Source organism: Stegostoma tigrinum, chromosome 37 (genome assembly GCF_030684315.1).
Source record: "Stegostoma tigrinum isolate sSteTig4 chromosome 37, sSteTig4.hap1, whole genome shotgun sequence".
Taxonomy (NCBI): domain Eukaryota; kingdom Metazoa; phylum Chordata; class Chondrichthyes; order Orectolobiformes; family Stegostomatidae; genus Stegostoma; species Stegostoma tigrinum.
This window is the reverse complement of record NC_081390.1, coordinates 7,032,623-7,049,975: the sequence shown is the minus strand read 5'-3', so window position 1 is coordinate 7,049,975 and position 17,353 is coordinate 7,032,623. Positions and strand designations below refer to the sequence as shown.

Genomic DNA, 17,353 nt, shown 5'->3' with positions numbered 1-17,353 from the left:
AACTGCTGTAAAATGGACTGAGACAAGATAAGCTGCTCAAAATTGCAAAGCCACCTTCCAAGGGAACACAAACAAATCCCCTCAGGGAGATTGCCACCTTCCAAGGGAACACAAACAAATCCCCTCAGGGAGATATGAAACGTGGGGCTTCAACAATGGATGCATCCATTGATACCTATCACGATACCTCAGGAAATGGATCATTAACAAAGGTGAAGTACTAGATACTAACACAATGGCTGTCATGAGCAGGCCCTCCAAAAGACCCTCTTGGAGATACACATGGAAACTAGTATATCAAAGGAGGATCTAAGAGTATTTTGGAAGGTCATTGAAGAGATGCAGTTGTCTCCATTTGCTCTCTGTGGAGAAGCTAATGCTGGGTTCCCGCAAAAACAGCTGGAGAGAAAAATCATCAAAGATCTGAGAATTTTCAATAAGTGCAACATTTGCTCTGATTGACTGCAATCAAGCCTGCATCAACGAATCAACATCAGTCTCAGGTTCAAAGCTTATACCTCAGCGACAACCTGAGGATTCCAAACGGTGCTTTTTTGAAATTTTCCTTTGTATAAGACACTATTTCCCTTTAACTTTGTGTATGTGTGTGTCTATGTGTTTGTATGCACCCAACTGATTGTGTGAAGGCTGTGTGCTTAATGGTACATTTTTATTTCTTTCCTCAAGTTACTAATTAGTTAATAAATATTTATTTTCTTTGATGCAAGAGAACCTTGTTAATTGGGTCTTCATTGCTCAGAGCAAAAATAGTTTACTACATTTTCAATTACTGAGATATAAAAATAAAATTGCTATAGTCTTACCAGACCATCGGGCTGCTCTCTCTACTGAGAGAGATGACTGGTGTTGGTTTAACCATGCTCCAGGTGAGGGTAAATGGTTAATAAGGAGACTCCTGTATGGTAACCTTAGCTGGTGTGGGAATTGACACCATGCTATTGGCATCACTCTATGGTGCAAATGTGTTGTTCAGCCAACTGGCAAAAGAACCCAAAACTTTATTGTGACCAGCTCAAGGAGATTGAACAGTCAGGAGCCATTCACCCTTTCTCACTTGAGTCATAACATGGGGCTATGAAATGTAAAATTGCAGAGGTAATTTGCAGGGAAATTAGACAGTTAAAGAACAGTAATACTTGGAAATGATCACACTGGTTGTACCAGAACACTGTTCTGAGGTTTACAAAACAAATCAGACCCGCAGCAGGCTGAAGAAATACTGACATGAGCATTGTGCAAACACAGGGCAGCTGGTGCTGTGGAGACGTTGCGAAGCACTTCCTGATGAGATTGCTTTTGACTTTGGACAGTGGCTTTGCTGAAATGCACTGCTTTGCAAATAGCTGAGGGCTTTTCATAATCTTGCATCTTAATTCATTGCCCTCATGTTTTTCCAAAGTCACACATATTACCAGAAACAGGCAGTGGGAGGATGCTTGCAAATGGAAATAACATGGGGTAGTGAAGAGAGGTGTGCACGCAACCTTCACTGCTTCAGTCAATACTGTTTCCTTCTTGTATTTAATTTGCAAAGGAATTGTTTGACATCATTTTTGAAATGTCTCATCAATTGGAGCCCTCAGCTGGAATATTGTGTACAGTTGTGGGCACCACATTATAGGAATGGTGAGAATGCATTGGAGAGAGAGTGCACAAGTGATTTACAAGAATAGTCCCACGGATGAGAAGCTTCAGTTATGAAGAAAGATGTTGGGACAGCTTTCCTTGGAGGCAAGAAGGCTGAAAGGAGATTTGATGAAGGTTTACAAAGTGATGAGTGGGCTGTATAGAGCAGATAGGATTTAAAGTGAAAACCATATTAACCAAAGGTGATGTGAGAGAAAAACTTTCTCACTCAGTGAATTCTTAGGGCCTGGAATGCACTGCCTGGAAAAATAGTGGAGGAAAGTTCAATTGCAGTATTATTGTAATGATTTGCGTGGAAATAGTGCAGTAGTGTATGGGGTAAAAACAGGAGACTGGTGCTAGGTAATGATGCTTATTTGAAGTGCCAGTGTAGACATGATGGGCTGAATTATCTCCTTAGTAAACCTGTGATTCTGGGATTCAATGGATCGCAAAACCTTCCAGATTGTCTTGGATTGACTTAAAACATCCAGAGAGATCATTTTAAAGAAGAGCTGGGAATCCTTTAATGGCACCCTGATCAATATTTATCCCAGAAGCAACATCACTGAAATAAAGTAGATTACTCCATCATTATTATTCCTGTTTCTCTCTCTCTCTCGCCACAGGTGCTGCCAGACTTGCTGAGTTTCTCCAGCATTTTCTGTCTTTGTTTCGGATTTCCAGTATCTGCTGCACTTTTATGTTACATTCTTCTCGGGTTCTCTCGCTGCCTGTTTTCAGGGGAGGTAATGGCCTAGTGGTATTATCGCTGGACTATTAATTAGGGAGACCTGGGTTCAAATCTTGCCACAGCAGATGGTAGAATTTGAATTCAATAGGGGAGAATGGAACAAATTTGGAATTATGAGTCTAAAGGTTATGAGCCAATTGTTGGAGAAAAGCCCATTTGGTCCTTTTATGGCAAGGAAATCAGCCATCCTTACCTGATCTTAAAATGCACTCTGTGCAATAAATGCTGGGCTAGTCAGTGATGCCCTCAACCAACAAACAATAAAAAATGCCTTTTGAATGCATTTTCCTACAAAAGTGGCCATACTTCGGGAAAAAAAACTACATTGGCTGCAAAGCCCGAAAGATATGAAGTGCTTCATCTCAATCAAAATCATGATTCTTTTTTGAAAGATGTTTTCTTTTTTGGGGTGGGTTATCAGATTGCACGGACGACATTTATTGTCCATCCCCACATGCCCTTGAGAAGATCCAGGCCACTTCAGAGGAAACAGTGGTGCAGTTATAAACTCATGGCACTGCTAATGCAAAAGTCCAGGCTAATTGTACTGTACGGACAAAAGCTCACTTATCACCATTACAAGTGGTGATATTTCAACTCAATTAATAAATTCTGGAATTGAAAGCTAGTCTCAGTAACGATGACCAGTCAATGATCAAAGATTGCATCAGGTTCACTAATGCCCTTTAGAGAAGGAAATCTGCCATTCTTACCTGGTCTGGCCTCCATGTGACTCCAGACCCACAGCTATGTGGCTGACTCCTGACTGTCGTTCTTCACCCAGAGAGTGGGGAGTCTGTGGAATTCTTTTGTGGAGAAAGAGGTTGAGAATAAAACATTGACTGCTTCCAAGAGGGAGTTAGATATAACTTTTAAGGATAAAGGGATTAAAGGCTGTGGGGAGAAACTAGGAACAGGACACTGAGCTGGATGTTCAGCCATGATCATATTGAGCAGTGCAGCAGGCTCAAAGGGGACTGAAAGGCCTTTTTTTTTGCTCCTGTTTTCTATGTTTCTATGAAATTATCCTTGCAAACGACTCAGTTCAAGAGCAATCAGAGACAGGCTTCTAAAATTTGCCAGGGATTCCCACAGCCCACGAGAAAGAACGATAAAGCAACCCATGACCTTATTGGCTAGTGATATCATTATGGCAAAGAGGTGACTGGGAAAAGAGATCTTGAGGCCTCTTGTCTAGTGGAAAGATGCATGACAGACTCCCAGAAATGGGGAGGTCATGATGTCTACCCCATTCCCAATGACCATGTGCAACCTTCCCATGAAGCTAGTGCCAGGTGCCCCTGCCATCTCTCTCAGTCAAGTGCTGGGTCCTTTTGAAATGAGTAAACTGGGTTTGAATAATTTATATAGAATCCCAGCAGTGATTTTAGACTCAACTCATGGACTGGCAATATAGCCAGAGAGCCCAGAAGGGCTGTGGGTGCCTACCTGTGGAATGGCTGTGCTATTACCACACTTGACACTCACTGGACCTATCCTCCTTTGGATCCAGATAATGCATGTTCTCTCAATGTAGCATGCAGCCTAATTATTGCTTCTAATCTCATGTTGCCACCATTTTAATATGGGAATCATGGTAGCCAATTTATGCATAGCAAGTTTCTACAACTATTAATGCAAGAGTGATGGGAGAAACTGCATTAATGATTAGTTGAGAACTGAACAGCAACCAGGACACTGGGGATAACTGTCTTATTGTTCCTCAAATACTGCCAGAGGATCTTTTACCTAAGGTGGTAGACAGAGCTTTTGAGTTAACACCTTATCCAAGCAAAGGCACATCCAACGTGTGGGGTGGCACAGTGGTTAGCACTGCTGCCTCACAGTGCCAGGGACATGGGTTTGATCCCACACACGGGCAACTATCTGTGTGGGGTTTGCATGTTCTCCCTGTGTCTGAATGAGTTTCCTCCCACAAGCCTAAGATGCACAGGTTAGGTGGATTGGCCAAGCTAAATTGCCCGTAATGTGCAGGGATGTGGAGCATAGGTGCATTAGCCATGGGAAATGCAGGGCTACAGGGATGGGGTGGGTCTGGTTGGGATGCTTTTTGGAAAGCCAGTATGACTTAATGGGCTGAATGGCCTGTAGGGATTCTATGAAGCCATTTCATCTAATGAAGTGGCAGCACTCTGAAAACTTGTGATTTCACATGAACCCCATGTTATGTGACTTCCTGCTTTGTCCACCCCGGCCCAACACTGACACCTCTATAATAATAAAATGTGAGGCTGGATGAACACAGCAGGCCCAGCAGCATCTCAGGAGCACAAAAGCTGATGTTTCGGGCCTAGACCCTTCATCAGAGAGGGGATGGGGTGAGGGTTCTGGAATAAATAGGGAGAGAGGGGGAGGCGGACCGAAACGTCGGCTTTTGTGCCCCATAACCCTCTCTGATGAAGGGTCTAGGCCTGAAACGTCGGCTTTTGTGCTCCTGAGATGCTGCTTGGCCTGCTGTGTTCATCCAGCCTCACATTTTATTATCTTGGATTCTCCAGCATCTGCAGTTCCCATTATCACTGACACCTCTACATCATTGCACAGGAATGCCAGACTTGATTGTGTGCTAAAGAGCTGGGTTTCAACCCTTGAACCTCAAGCTCTGAGGTGAGTGTGCCTGCTCCTGAGAACACACCTGTATCAATGCAAGGTGAGGATATTCTCATACTTTCAAAACCCAACTCTTTATTCCCAGGAGATGTTTTAATTTGTGTTGACTGGAGAGTAAGAATAATGGAACAGACAAAAGCAGAGAACCAAAAGTCATCAACATTATTGTGAAGGAAGCTGACACATTTGGAGTGTACTGCATTCAACAATATAACAGCAAAACAATTGAGGTCAGTGTCAAATACACTAGGTTTTTTGATTTACTGAATTTATTTCTAACAGTCTAGAATGTCAAAAACTAATGCAGAACTAAATACAGTACATTGTCCATTCTCCTGCTGAATAAAGTAAAACACAAACTATCTGGAAAATAGGCCCAAAAACAGCGACATCCATTTTTAATCTTCCGTGTCTGACAAGAAAAGTACAATTTTGGCCCAAGGGCCTGCATAAGGAGGTCAGCCACATCTCACCTTCTTTTGAGGTAGGGTCTGCAGAAACAGCAGCTCCAACAGAGCAATGGGAGAGAACACAATCAATTATTTAAGGCGCTCCACAAAAGAAGTAGAGGAGACATGAGGATTTTGTTTTTTAACACAGTGGGGAGTTGTGTTCTGCAATATAGTGCCTGATTGGAGATTCAACTGCACATTACAAAAGGCAATTTGATAAATGCAACAAAAGAAGGGGTTCTTGCGGTACAGTAGTAACAGCCCTATCTCTAAGCCAGGAGACCTGGGTTCAAGTCCTAACTACTCTAGAAGTACAGAACGATTGATTAGGAAAATATCCAAACAGTACAAGGGGAAACAAAATACGGGGTATGGGTAACAGAGAAGTGCCAAACTAGTTAATTGGCTTTTTCAAAGAGAGAGCACAACCACGATGGGCCTAATGGCCTCCATCTGTGCTGTGAGATTCTACAACAACATATTATCAATTTTCAAAAATACCTAAGATGAGTAAGTTTAATGCCACCTTTTCTGCACTGCAGGGAGTGATCAATCTGTACATCAGTGAAGAAACTGTATACCTGGGTAGGTTGCTGTGCTGTGCTACCCTAAATCCCCTTCCCCTCAAACAGACCGGTCCCTATCCCTCCCCCCTCTCCATTAATTGAATTGCAACTTAATCAGACCACAGTCCAACAATTAAGGAAGTGTTTTACAATCTTTACTTTCATAAAACCATCTCCAAATGGGAGCTCCTGTGTCATTTGGGCCAAATCCTCCCCTGAAACTCATGAAAGGGTCTAGAGATTCCAGCCAGGCAAGGCAGGGAGCTGGGCCCCATTTGTGGATCCACTGCAGACTGCACGTGGCTGCTGGCACTTCCCTGAGAAACTGCTTTGCTTGTTAGTTGCACTGGCTATCCTCTCTCCTGAGGCACCCAGTGTAACTCCAAGGCAGAAACAAGGGATACCAATTTTCCCCCAAACATTTTAACTGTGTTCCGCCTGTTTGTTTAGTCCGACTCATACACCACAGACACCCCTAGCACAAGCTCACCCAGTGGCAGGGCCTTGCAGGGCTGGGATTACGACTTCAGCTGTAGGCCTGAAGCCTGACCTCCCGGACGTCTGGCTGCCATTGACCACAAACAAGCCAAGGATCCAGGAGTTGACTGAAAGACAGAACAGTCTGGCTCACCTTCTTTAGGCCTTTCCTTCCCAGGCTGTCCTCTGATTGACCAAAGCCAATAGTTAGTGAGAAAGGCTCACTATTACCTAGGCCTTGACACTTTGTAGAGTAGCTGGAAGACAATGAGGCAGGACGGCCAGAGATATCTCATGTGATGGGTACTAGGAACACCTATGGCGGACACAATGATAAGTGGAAACTCGACTGTCAAAGGCCTCAGCCTTGTCTTGTCACTTTGTAGCTGGGAGCTATGTTGCCCAGTGGCACTTGGAGGGATATGGGGGCAGTGATGCTCCTCCCAAAGGTTCACAATGTGCTAACTGACTATTCGCTAAGAAATATTAAAAAAACCAACCTGTGGGCTCCAAATGAGAAGAAACATTTTGATACAGGTAAAGAGATTTACACAACATAATATAAGTAATGCAGAGAATGGAGTGATTCCAACAGCCTGTAATCCTGTGGCCTGTCTGCACTTGGCGATCCGTACGTCATTTATCAAATGTGGCCATATTTGTACCCCTGGGTTCAGACAGAATTGCGATCTTCTCATCATCAGGTCTACTAATCAATGCATAGAGCACTGTTGAGGTTATATAGTAAAATTCGAAAGAAAATGACATGATAAAGATGTAGAAATTTGTGGCCAAGATCCATTCACAGATGGCTCCTATGTGTTGTTTCTTGGTGTCTGGATGGACAAAAAAGGCCAAATCTGGAGAAGAGTTAAGGATAAGTCACAACAAAGGGCTGATTTACTGTTGAAGAGTAAGCACCAGTATCTCCCTCCCTCCTTCATCGCACAATTCCTCGACACACTCCATTTCCATTGAAGAGATCTCCATAGTCCAGTCATTGCGGGACACGTTCCTCACTTTTCTGAGACATGGCCATGCTTTGACATTGATAGATATACAACTGAGCTCTACACATGTCCTTGTATCAGAGTATCTCATTCATACGAAAATGTCTCTGGTTGACTTGCCCCTTGGCCCAGAGGTAACAGAAAGAGGAATTTGATGTAACTAATTGAGTTGCTACAATCAAGAATGCACTATCTCTGATCCCCTTGTCTCTTCTTCTCTGCCTCTCATTTCTCTTCCCCCTCTTCTTCCCATTCTTTTACCTCTTCCTTGCCCATATCCTTTCATTTTTGTCTCATCACCTTCTCTTTCCTTCTCCTCATTGCTCCTCTCCCCTCCTCTATCTCCTCCCATCCTTGGCTCTTCTTTCTTCTTCCTCCCTTTCTCTTTTCACCTCTTCTTTCTCTTCCCCTCCTATCTCCTTCCCTTGCTCCCTGTCCTCTTGTCATTCTTTGAATCTGCCAATTGAGCATTTCTAATGCCGGATTCTCAATCGTTTTGCGTCAGCATTCCCATAAGCAAGATGGGTGAATACCGACTGTTTACTCCCTCCCTTGGCAGTCTCCCCAGTCCCCACGTGAATGAAGCCAGCAGCTTTCTGTGTGCTCTGCTGCTGCCAAATCCCCTGTGAATTTGACCAGTTCTGCCGCTGGAAGCAACTGGTAAATGGAATTTGGACTGAGCATCAAAGCTAGGGAGTAATTCCACCAAAGGGAGCATCGCAGTTAAACACATTGTAAAAACTGAAAGGACTGCAGATGCTGTGAATCTGGAGCAAAAACAGAAGTTGCTGGAAAAGCTCAGCACGTCTGGCAGCATCTGTGAAGAAAAGAATCAGTTAATGTTTCAAATCCGGTGGCCCTTCAGTTCTGAGGAAAGGTCAACGGACTTGAAACGTTAACTCCGATTTCTTTCTTTACAGACGCTGCCAGACCTGCTGAGCTTTTCCAGCAACTCCTGTTTTTGTTCCAGTTATACACAGCCCTATCCTGACATGCCATCCATGTACAACTACTGCCTAGCAGCACTGACAATCCCAGATAGCCTTATTTCTCCTTCCAGGTCTACATGGGACAAATGAGACAAATCAATTGAAGAATGGGAGATCATGACAAGAGCTGGGAGAATCTGTTTTCAAAGAAAAGAAAAATGAATTAAATGGAAGGAGCAGGGCTTGTAATTGGCCGGCTCTTTCAGAGAGTTATCATGGGCAATAGGCTAAAAAGTCTCATGATTCATGTTCATGATTCTTTAGAAACACGCTCTTCAAAACCTCTCTCTGTTGTTCTACGTAGCAGCCGGGAGCAGTACTAGAGAGCAACCTCGAACATGGGCAGCCACGGCCAATGAAGGATACAGCAAATAGAGAAAACCACTTGGAAAATGGCCAGAAGTGCACGTAGAGGTGCCAAGAAGCACTCCTTCCCCGTCAAATGGAGCCTGAACGTTAACGCTGTCTGTAAAATGGTATAAATGCAACCACTGACAAAACACAGTGTGGCTCCAAAGTAGTGTAGCACCATGAGAACCGATGGCTGGAAGAGAAGCAACTCATATTAGGGCAGCCAAATATGTCATTTCATTACCAATGCAATGTATTCAAATCCAAAGTAAATATCACCAATGCACAAAGTGGCGATTGCAGCAAATCCCAGAAGAACTGACTTACTGTTAAGTTGCGTTGAGCTAATGAAATAAAAGAATTTGTCAAGTACCGTTCATCTGACCAACACCTCACGTTCCATTCTGCCCTTGCCCCATCCTTTGTCATCATTCAAGCCCTTCCCATCCCATTCCCATTTTCTCATTATTCATCATGTTGATCTCAGCCATTCCCAATCACAATCTCAATCCCCTCCTCTCGCCATTCATAGACCGCAGTCTCCCGACAACCTGCCCTTCAGAATTTTGATTTACACCACTTCCCACCTATTTCATTGGTAGAAGCCTTTAAACCAGGGCCATCTAAGTCTGTACAGAACACCCCAATACTTTGGAGAAATGGTCCCAGGGCCTCCCTGATCAGTACTTCCTCTACAACTAGGAAATTGCCTGAAGCCAGCAGTTTGTAGAATGAGTAACAGCACAGTGTTAGCTAATAGAAATTTCTGACCAGCTACAGGTGAGGCGCGCACACACACACATACACGCACACACACACACACACACACACACACACACACACACACACACGCACACAGACATATACGGAGAAGCTCTCTCACACACATACATACACATACTGACTCACACACAGTCAGACATGGTCACACACACACAGACACACACACACAGATACAGACTCATACACTTCCACACACTCACACACTCTCACAAATACACAAACACTCACACTCTCAGATTCACACTCACAGATACACAAATGCACACCCAGACAGATTGAGTCACTCACTCACATACAAACAGGAAGAGTCACAGATACCATTTTGAGTGCGAGCAGCAGCAGAGCGGCGTTTTCTCTTTCACAGAAGAAGCGGGAGCAGCGGAGGAAGTGACGAGGACCAGAGGGGCAGCCGGGAAGGAAAGCAGTGACCATATATATCAGCAAGGCGGCTAAACCCGAGACTCTACAACTGTAGTGTCTCCCACTCGCCCTCCTCCTCTACCCGAGTTAATAAGGTAAGGTTCATTCTAAACTTTCTCTATTGAATATAAATTTGTTATTAACTTTATAGCAACTTGAACTAAGCTTTCTACTTTAGTACTGAGTGGGTGTTCAGATAAGTGGGGTATGGATGCTAGGGCAGTTGCTTGCTCCTCCTGCAGAATGTGGCAGGTGGGAGACATGGCACACATCTCCGCTGGCTACATCTGCGGGAAGTGCACCCAACTCCAGCTCCTTGAAAACCGTGTTAGGGAAATGGAGCTGGAGCTGGATGAACTACGGATCATTCGGGAGGCAGAGGGGGTAATTGAGAGGAGTTACCGGGAGTTGGTCACTCCTAAGGCTCAGGACAAGGATAAATGGGTTACAGTTAGGGGGAGGAAAGGGGACAGACAGACAGTGCAGAGATCCCCTGTGGCCATTCCCCTCAGCAATAAGTATACCGTTTTGGATACTGCTGGGGGGGATGACCTACCAGAGGAAAGCCATAGTAGTCAGTTCTCTGGCACTGAGCCTGACACAGTGGCAAAGAAGGGAAGGGGGCAGAATAGAAAAATACTCGTGGCAGGGGACTCGATAGTTAGGGGAATCGACAGGAGATTTTGTGGTCAGGATTGGGATTCCCGGAAGATATGTTGCCTCCCTGGTGCCAGGGTCCGGGACGTCTCCGATCGGGTGTATAAGGTTCTAAAAGGGGAGGGCGAACAGCCAGAAATCGTGTTACATATTGGCACTAATGATATAGCCAGAAAAAGGATTGAGGATATAAAAAGTGATTTCAGGGAGTTAGGATGGAAGCTGCAAAGCAGGACGAACAGAGTAGTGTTCTCTAGTTTACTACCAGTGCCACGAGATAGCGAGGCGAGGAACAGGGAGCGGGCGCAGCTTAACACATGGCTGCGCAGCTGGTGTAGGAGGGAGGGCTTCAGATATGTAGATAATTGGGATGCCTTCTGGGGAAGGTGGGACCTGTACAAGAAGGACGGGTTGCATCTGAACTGGAAGGGGACCAATGTCCTGAGTGGAAGGTTTGCTCGAGTAGTTCAAGAGGGTTTAAACTAGTATGGCAGGGGGGTGGGAACCTGATCTGTATACCGGAGGTGAGAGTTGATGCAGGTGAGGCAGTAGCAAGAGGTAGACCAGCTAGTGGGAAGGATTTTCCTGGGAAGGAACCAAGGGATCAGTTAAAGTGTGTTTGCTTTAACGCAAGGAGTATCAGGAATAAAAGTGATGAACTTAGAGCATGGATCAGTGCCTGGTGCTACGATGTTGTGGCCAATACAGAGACATGGGTTTCTCAGGGGCAGGAATGGTTGCTGGATGTTCCAGGATTTAGAGCATTTAAAAAGAATAGGGAGGGGGGAAAAGAGGAGGGGGTGTAGCACTACTAATCAGAGAGGGTATCACAGCTACAGAAGCTTCCATTGTCAAGGAAGATCTGCCTACCGAGTCAGTGTGGGTGGAAATTAGGAACAGCAAGGGAGCAGTCACCTCGTTAGGGGTTTACTACAGGCCCCCCAATAGCAGCAGGGAGATTGAAGAAAGCATAGGTCGGCAGATTTTTAACTTTCCCAATATTGATTGGAACCTCCTTCAAGCAGAAGATTTGAATGGAGCTGTTTTTGTAAGATGTGTTCAGGAGGGTTTCCTAACGCAGTACATTGACAGGCCGACGAGGGGAGAGGCCATTCTAGACTTGGTGCTCGGAAACGAGCCGGGGCAGGTATCAGATCTTGTGGTGGGAGAGCATTTTGGTGATAGTGACCATAACTGCCTCACATTCTACATAGCTATGGAGAAGGAGAGGATTAGGCAAAATGGGAGGATGTTTACTTGGGGAAGAGGAAACTATGATGCAATTAGACATGAGTTAGGAAGCATGGACTGGGAGCAATTGTTCCATGGTAAAGGCACTATAGACATGTGGAGACTGTTTAAGGAACAGTTGTTGCGAGTGATGAATAAATATGCCCCTCTGAGACAGGCAAGAAGGGGTAAGATAAAGGAACCTTGGATGACGAGAGCGGTGGAGCTTCTTGCGAAAAGGAAGAAGGTAGCTTACATAAGGTGGAGGAAGCTAGAGTCAAGCTCAGCTCTAGAGGATTACAGGCAGGTGAGGGAGGAGCTCAAAAATGGTCTGAGGAGAGCCAGGAGGGGGCACGAGAAAGGCTTGGCAGAACGGATTAGGGAGCACACAAAGGCATTTTACACTAATGTGAAGAATAAGAGAATGGTCAAAGAAAGAGTAGGGCCGATCAGGGATAGCATAGGGAACTTGTGTGTGGAGTCTGAGGAGGTAGGGGAAGCCCTAAATGAGTTTTTTGCTTCTGTCTTTACGAAAGAAACGAACTTTGTAGTGAATGAAACCTTTGAAGAGCAGGTGTGCATGCTGGAATGGATAGAGATAGAGGAAGCTGATGTGCTGAAAATTTTGTCAAACATTAAGATTGACAAGTCGCCAGGCCCGGACCAGATTTGTCTTCGGCTGCTTTGGGAAACGAGAAATGCAATTGCTTCGCCACTTGTGATGATCTTTGCATCCTCGCTCTCCACTGGAGTCGTACCTAAGGACTGGAGAGAGGCAAATGTAATTCCTCTCTTCAAGAAAGGAAATAGGGAAATCCCTGGCAATTACAGACCAGTAAGTCTCACATCTGTCGTCTGCAAGGTGTTAGAAAGGATTCTGAGGGATAGGATTTATGACCATCTGGAAGAGCATGGCTTGATTAAATGCAGTCAACACGGCTTTGTGAGGGGCAGGTCATGCCTCACAAACCTTATCGAGTTCTTTGAGGATGTGACTAGAAAAGTTGATGAGGGTCGAGCTGTGGATGTGGTGTATATGGACTTCAGTAAGGCATTTGATAAGGTTCCCCATGGTAGGCTCATTCAGAAGGTCAGGAGGAATGGGATACAGGGGAACTTAGCTGTCTGGATACAGAATTGGCTGGCCAACAGAAGACAGCGAGTGGTAGTAGAAGGAAAATATTCTGCCTGGAAGTCAGTGGTGAGTGGGGTTCCACAGGGCTCTGTCCTTGGGCCTCTACTGTTTGTAATTTTTATTAATGACTTGGATGAGGGGATTGAAGGACGGGCCAGCAAGTTTGCAGACGACACGAAGGTTGGAGGTGTTGTTGACAGTATAGAAGGCTGTTGTAGACTGCAGCGGGACATTGACAGGATGCAGAGATGGGCTGAGAGGTGGCAGATGGAGTTCAACCTGGATAAATGCGAGGTGATGCATTTTGGAAGGTCGAATTTGAAAGCTGAGTACAGGATTAAGGATAGGATTCTTGGCAGTGTGGAGGAACAGAGGGATCTTGGTGTGCAGATACATAGATCCCTTAAAATGGCCACCCAAGTGGACAGGGATGTTAAGAAAGCATATGGTGTTTTGGCTTTCATTAACAGGGGGATTGAGTTTAAGAGTCATGAGATCTTGTTGCAGCTCTATAAAACTTTGGTTAGACCGCACTTGGAATACTGCGTCCAGTTCTGGTCGCCGTATTATAGGAAAGATGTGGATGCTTTGGAGAGGGTTCAGAGGAGGTTTACCAGGATGCTGCCTGGACTGGAGGGCTTATCTTATGAAGAGAGGTTGACTGAGCTCGGACTTTTTTCATTGGAGAAAAGGAGGAGGAGAGGGGACCTAATTGAGGTATACAAGATAATGAGAGGCATAGATGGAGTTGATAGCCAGAGACTATTTCCCAGGGCAGAAATGGCTAACACGAGGGGTCATAGTTTTAAGCTGGTTGGAGGAAAGTATAGAGGGGATGTCAGAGGCGGGTTCTTTACTCAGAGAGTTGTGAGAGCATGGAATGCGTTGCCAGCAGCAGTTGTGGAAGCAAGGTCATTGGGGTCATTTAAGAGACTGCTGGACATGCATATGGTCACAGAAATTTGAGGGTGTATACATGAGGATCAATGGTCGGCACAACATCATGGGCTGAAGGGCCTGTTCTGTGCTGTACTGTTCTATGTTCTATGTTCTATATACACACACACACATGCACGCGCGCGCACACACACACACGCATGTGCACACACATGTACGCACACAGACACACACATGCACACACACACACACACACACACACACACACACACACACACACACAGATAGAAAGACAGGCAGAGTTTCACACAGGTACATGCACATGCTCACACAAACAGGCAGTCACATGCAAACAGATAAATACAATTCACATGTCTATAATCACAAAACAAGCACTAACCACTATTCACAAACCAAGGATGAAAATCACCACAGCAGAGGTGAATTGCCACAGTTGCTCCAATGATGAGAGATGTTAGCTGAAAGGTTAGGTCAGAGAAATTGGGCTTTTAGTTTTCAGAGCAACACCTTGATTGAGGTGTACAGGTTGTGAGAAACAAGGTTAGGTAAGGAAAACTGTTCCCACCATCTGATGGTACAAGGATGAGGGGACAGAGATTGAAGATTTTAGGAAAAAGATGCAGGGGGACGTTGGAGGAAGAACTTCAGGAAGTACACAGCAAGTGTCATTTTATTCTTTCACAAGATGTGTGACTGGTAGGGCCAGCTTCTCTTGCCAGTCACGTGGGTTGATTTGTTCTGGTTGGTTTCAACATTCCTGAGGGTCATTTGAGCTGCACCTCTGCAGGCAAGTGGTGAGAATATGATGATGTATGCCTTGTATATGGTGGGCAGACATTGGAAGTCAGAAGGTGAAGTTTCAGTTTCTGCTTGGTTTTTACAGCTGCAGTATTTATAATGACTAGTCCAGTTCAGTTTCTGATCAATGATAGTCCCCAGGATTGTGGGGACTCAGTATTGGTAATGCCATTGAATTAGGTTAGATTCCCTACAGTGTGGAAACAGGCCCTTTGGCCCAACAAGTCCACACTGCACCTTGGAGCATCCCACCCAGACCCATCCCCCTATAACCCACACAGCCCTGAACACTACAGGCAATTTAGCATGGCCGATCCACCTAGCCTGCACATCTTTGGACTGTGGGAGGAAACCAGAGCACGTGGAGGAAACCCATGCAGACACGGGGAGAATGTGCAAACTCTGCACAGACAGTTGCCCGAGGCTGGAATCGAACTCGGGGCCCTGGCACTGTGAGGCTGCAGTGTTAACCACTGAGACACCGTGCCACCCGGGGGGTTGAAATAAATGGAAATTCTCTCTTGCTGCAGATGGAAGTTGCTTAGCACTTCTGTGGCATGGATGGTACATGCCAACTTGTCAGCCCAAACTCAGATATTGTCCTGGTCTTATTGTAAATGGATAGAGGCGGCTTCAATATCTGAGGAATCGCAAATTGTGCAATCATCAGAGAACATTACTTTTTCTGACCTTATGCTGAAAGGTGGATTATCAATGAACTGAATGTGGGATACCCCCTTGATGAACTCCTCTAGTGATGTCGGTGACTGAGATGATGGGCCTCCAACAAAGTCATCAAAATTTATCTGGGGGAGGTCAGAATGTGGAGTAGAGGTGACAGTTGGATCAGTCCTGCTCTTATGAAAGGGGCTGAGTGATCTATTCCTACTGCTATGTTTGTTTGTAACCAGGTCCCTCTCCCTTTGTGCCAGGTATGAGTTGGGTTTGTCCTGATTCCTATGCAATTTTGCCAGGGCCCCTGGGTGCCACACTCTGTCAAATGTTATCTGATGGAAACAGTAGTCACTCTCACCTTCCCTCTAGAGCTCAGTTCTTTTCTCCGTATTTCAATGAGGGTTATACTGAGGTCAGTAGCCAAGTGGTCCTGGTAGAATCCAAAGTGAGCATCAGTGAGCAGGTTGCAGCGGGGCAATTGGTGCTTGACAGCACTGCTGACCAACCCTTCCTTCACTGATGATAATCAAGTGTAGACTCAACAGGCAGAAATTAGATTTGTCCTGCTTTTTTAGGACAGGACAAACTTGGGCAATATTCCGCATTGTTGGGTACTTGACAATGTTGAATGTGTGTTGGAAGAGTTGAGTTGGTTCCATCCATGAGTCCCCAACACCATTATCAGAGCCCACAGTCTTCCAGCACCTTCTTTATATCACATGGGGTGAATCAACTTGGCTGAGGAGTGGCATCTGTGAAGCTGGGACCTCAGGAGGAGGCTAAGATGGAACATCCACTCAACGCTTCTAGCTTCCTTTTTACACTGATGTGCTGGCCTCTCCCATCATTGAAGATAGAGATATTTGTGGACTCACTTTCTCCTGTTATTTGTTTAATAGTTCACAATCAATCACAACTGGATATGGTAGGGCTGTAGAGCTTAGATCTGATCCTTTGGTTATAGGACCAATTAACCTCGTCTATCAAATGCTGCTTCTGCTGTTTTTCATTGCTAGGTAGATCCTTAGCTGTAGCTTCACCAGTTAATTCCTCATTTTTTAGATGTGCCTGGTTGCCATCCTGCACTCTCCATTGAAGCAGGGTTGATCCCCTGGCTTAATGGTAATGATAGAGTGGGGGGAAATGCCAGCTGTGAGATTACAGATTTATTTAAATAAATTGTACAGCTGCTGATGGCCTACAGATGCTTGTGGTAGCTGATTTGGAGCTGCTAGATCTGTTCTGAATCTATCCCACTGAACATATCAGCGATACTACGCAAAACAATGGAACGGCCCTCAATGTGAAGACAGGACTTTGTCTCCATAGGGAATTGTATGGTGGTCACTTCTACACAGACACATGCATCTGCAACTGATGATTTGGTGAGAACAAGGTCCAGCAGGTTTTATCCTCTGACAATGGAAAAACACTCACACATTTTAGTAACAAACTCATTAAAAGGTTCAAAAAGGTATGCATACAGTTTGCAAGAAATGTTAAAATCACAGACAATATGACTGTGTCAACTATTAGTTTTTTATTAGTTGTCCAGCATGGTTACTGTACTGAACAACACTGTACCAGCAAATAAATAGGAACAAATGTTCTATTCTACCAATGTTAAACCCCAATCACTGACTCCCCTTTACTAAAGGAAGCCAAATGCCAGCAGCAATCCAGAGTCCAAAAATATGTAGGTTAGGTGGATTGGCCAATGCTAAATTGCCCATTGTGTCCAACAATATGCAGGCTAACTGGATTAGTCATGGGAAATGCAAGGTCACAGAGATAGGGTAGGGGGGGTTAGTCTGGATATGATGCTCTTCGGAGGGTCAATGTCGACTTGATGGGTCTAAT

At 45.0% G+C, this 17,353-nt stretch overlaps 1 protein-coding gene across 3 annotated transcripts in view; it reads right to left on the bottom strand.

Moving 5' to 3' along the window:
* Positions 1–5,322: 5,322 nt before the first annotated feature.
* si:dkey-228d14.5 (uncharacterized protein LOC796266 homolog) overlaps positions 5,323–17,353 on the bottom strand; it is a 70,754-nt gene continuing 58,723 nt past the window's right edge. For 2 of the 3 annotated variants that reach the window (XM_059640279.1, XM_048563606.2), the window contains exons 6-7: positions 8,893–9,070; positions 5,324–7,387 (exon numbers count right to left, since the gene is read on the bottom strand). In XM_059640279.1, the coding sequence (XP_059496262.1) occupies positions 7,164–7,387; positions 8,893–9,070 (402 nt within the window). In that variant the 3' untranslated portion in view covers positions 5,324–7,163. Of the gene's footprint in view, positions 7,388–8,892; positions 9,071–17,353 lie in introns of all 3 variants that reach the window. The other variant, XM_048563605.2, reaches the window with a different exon arrangement.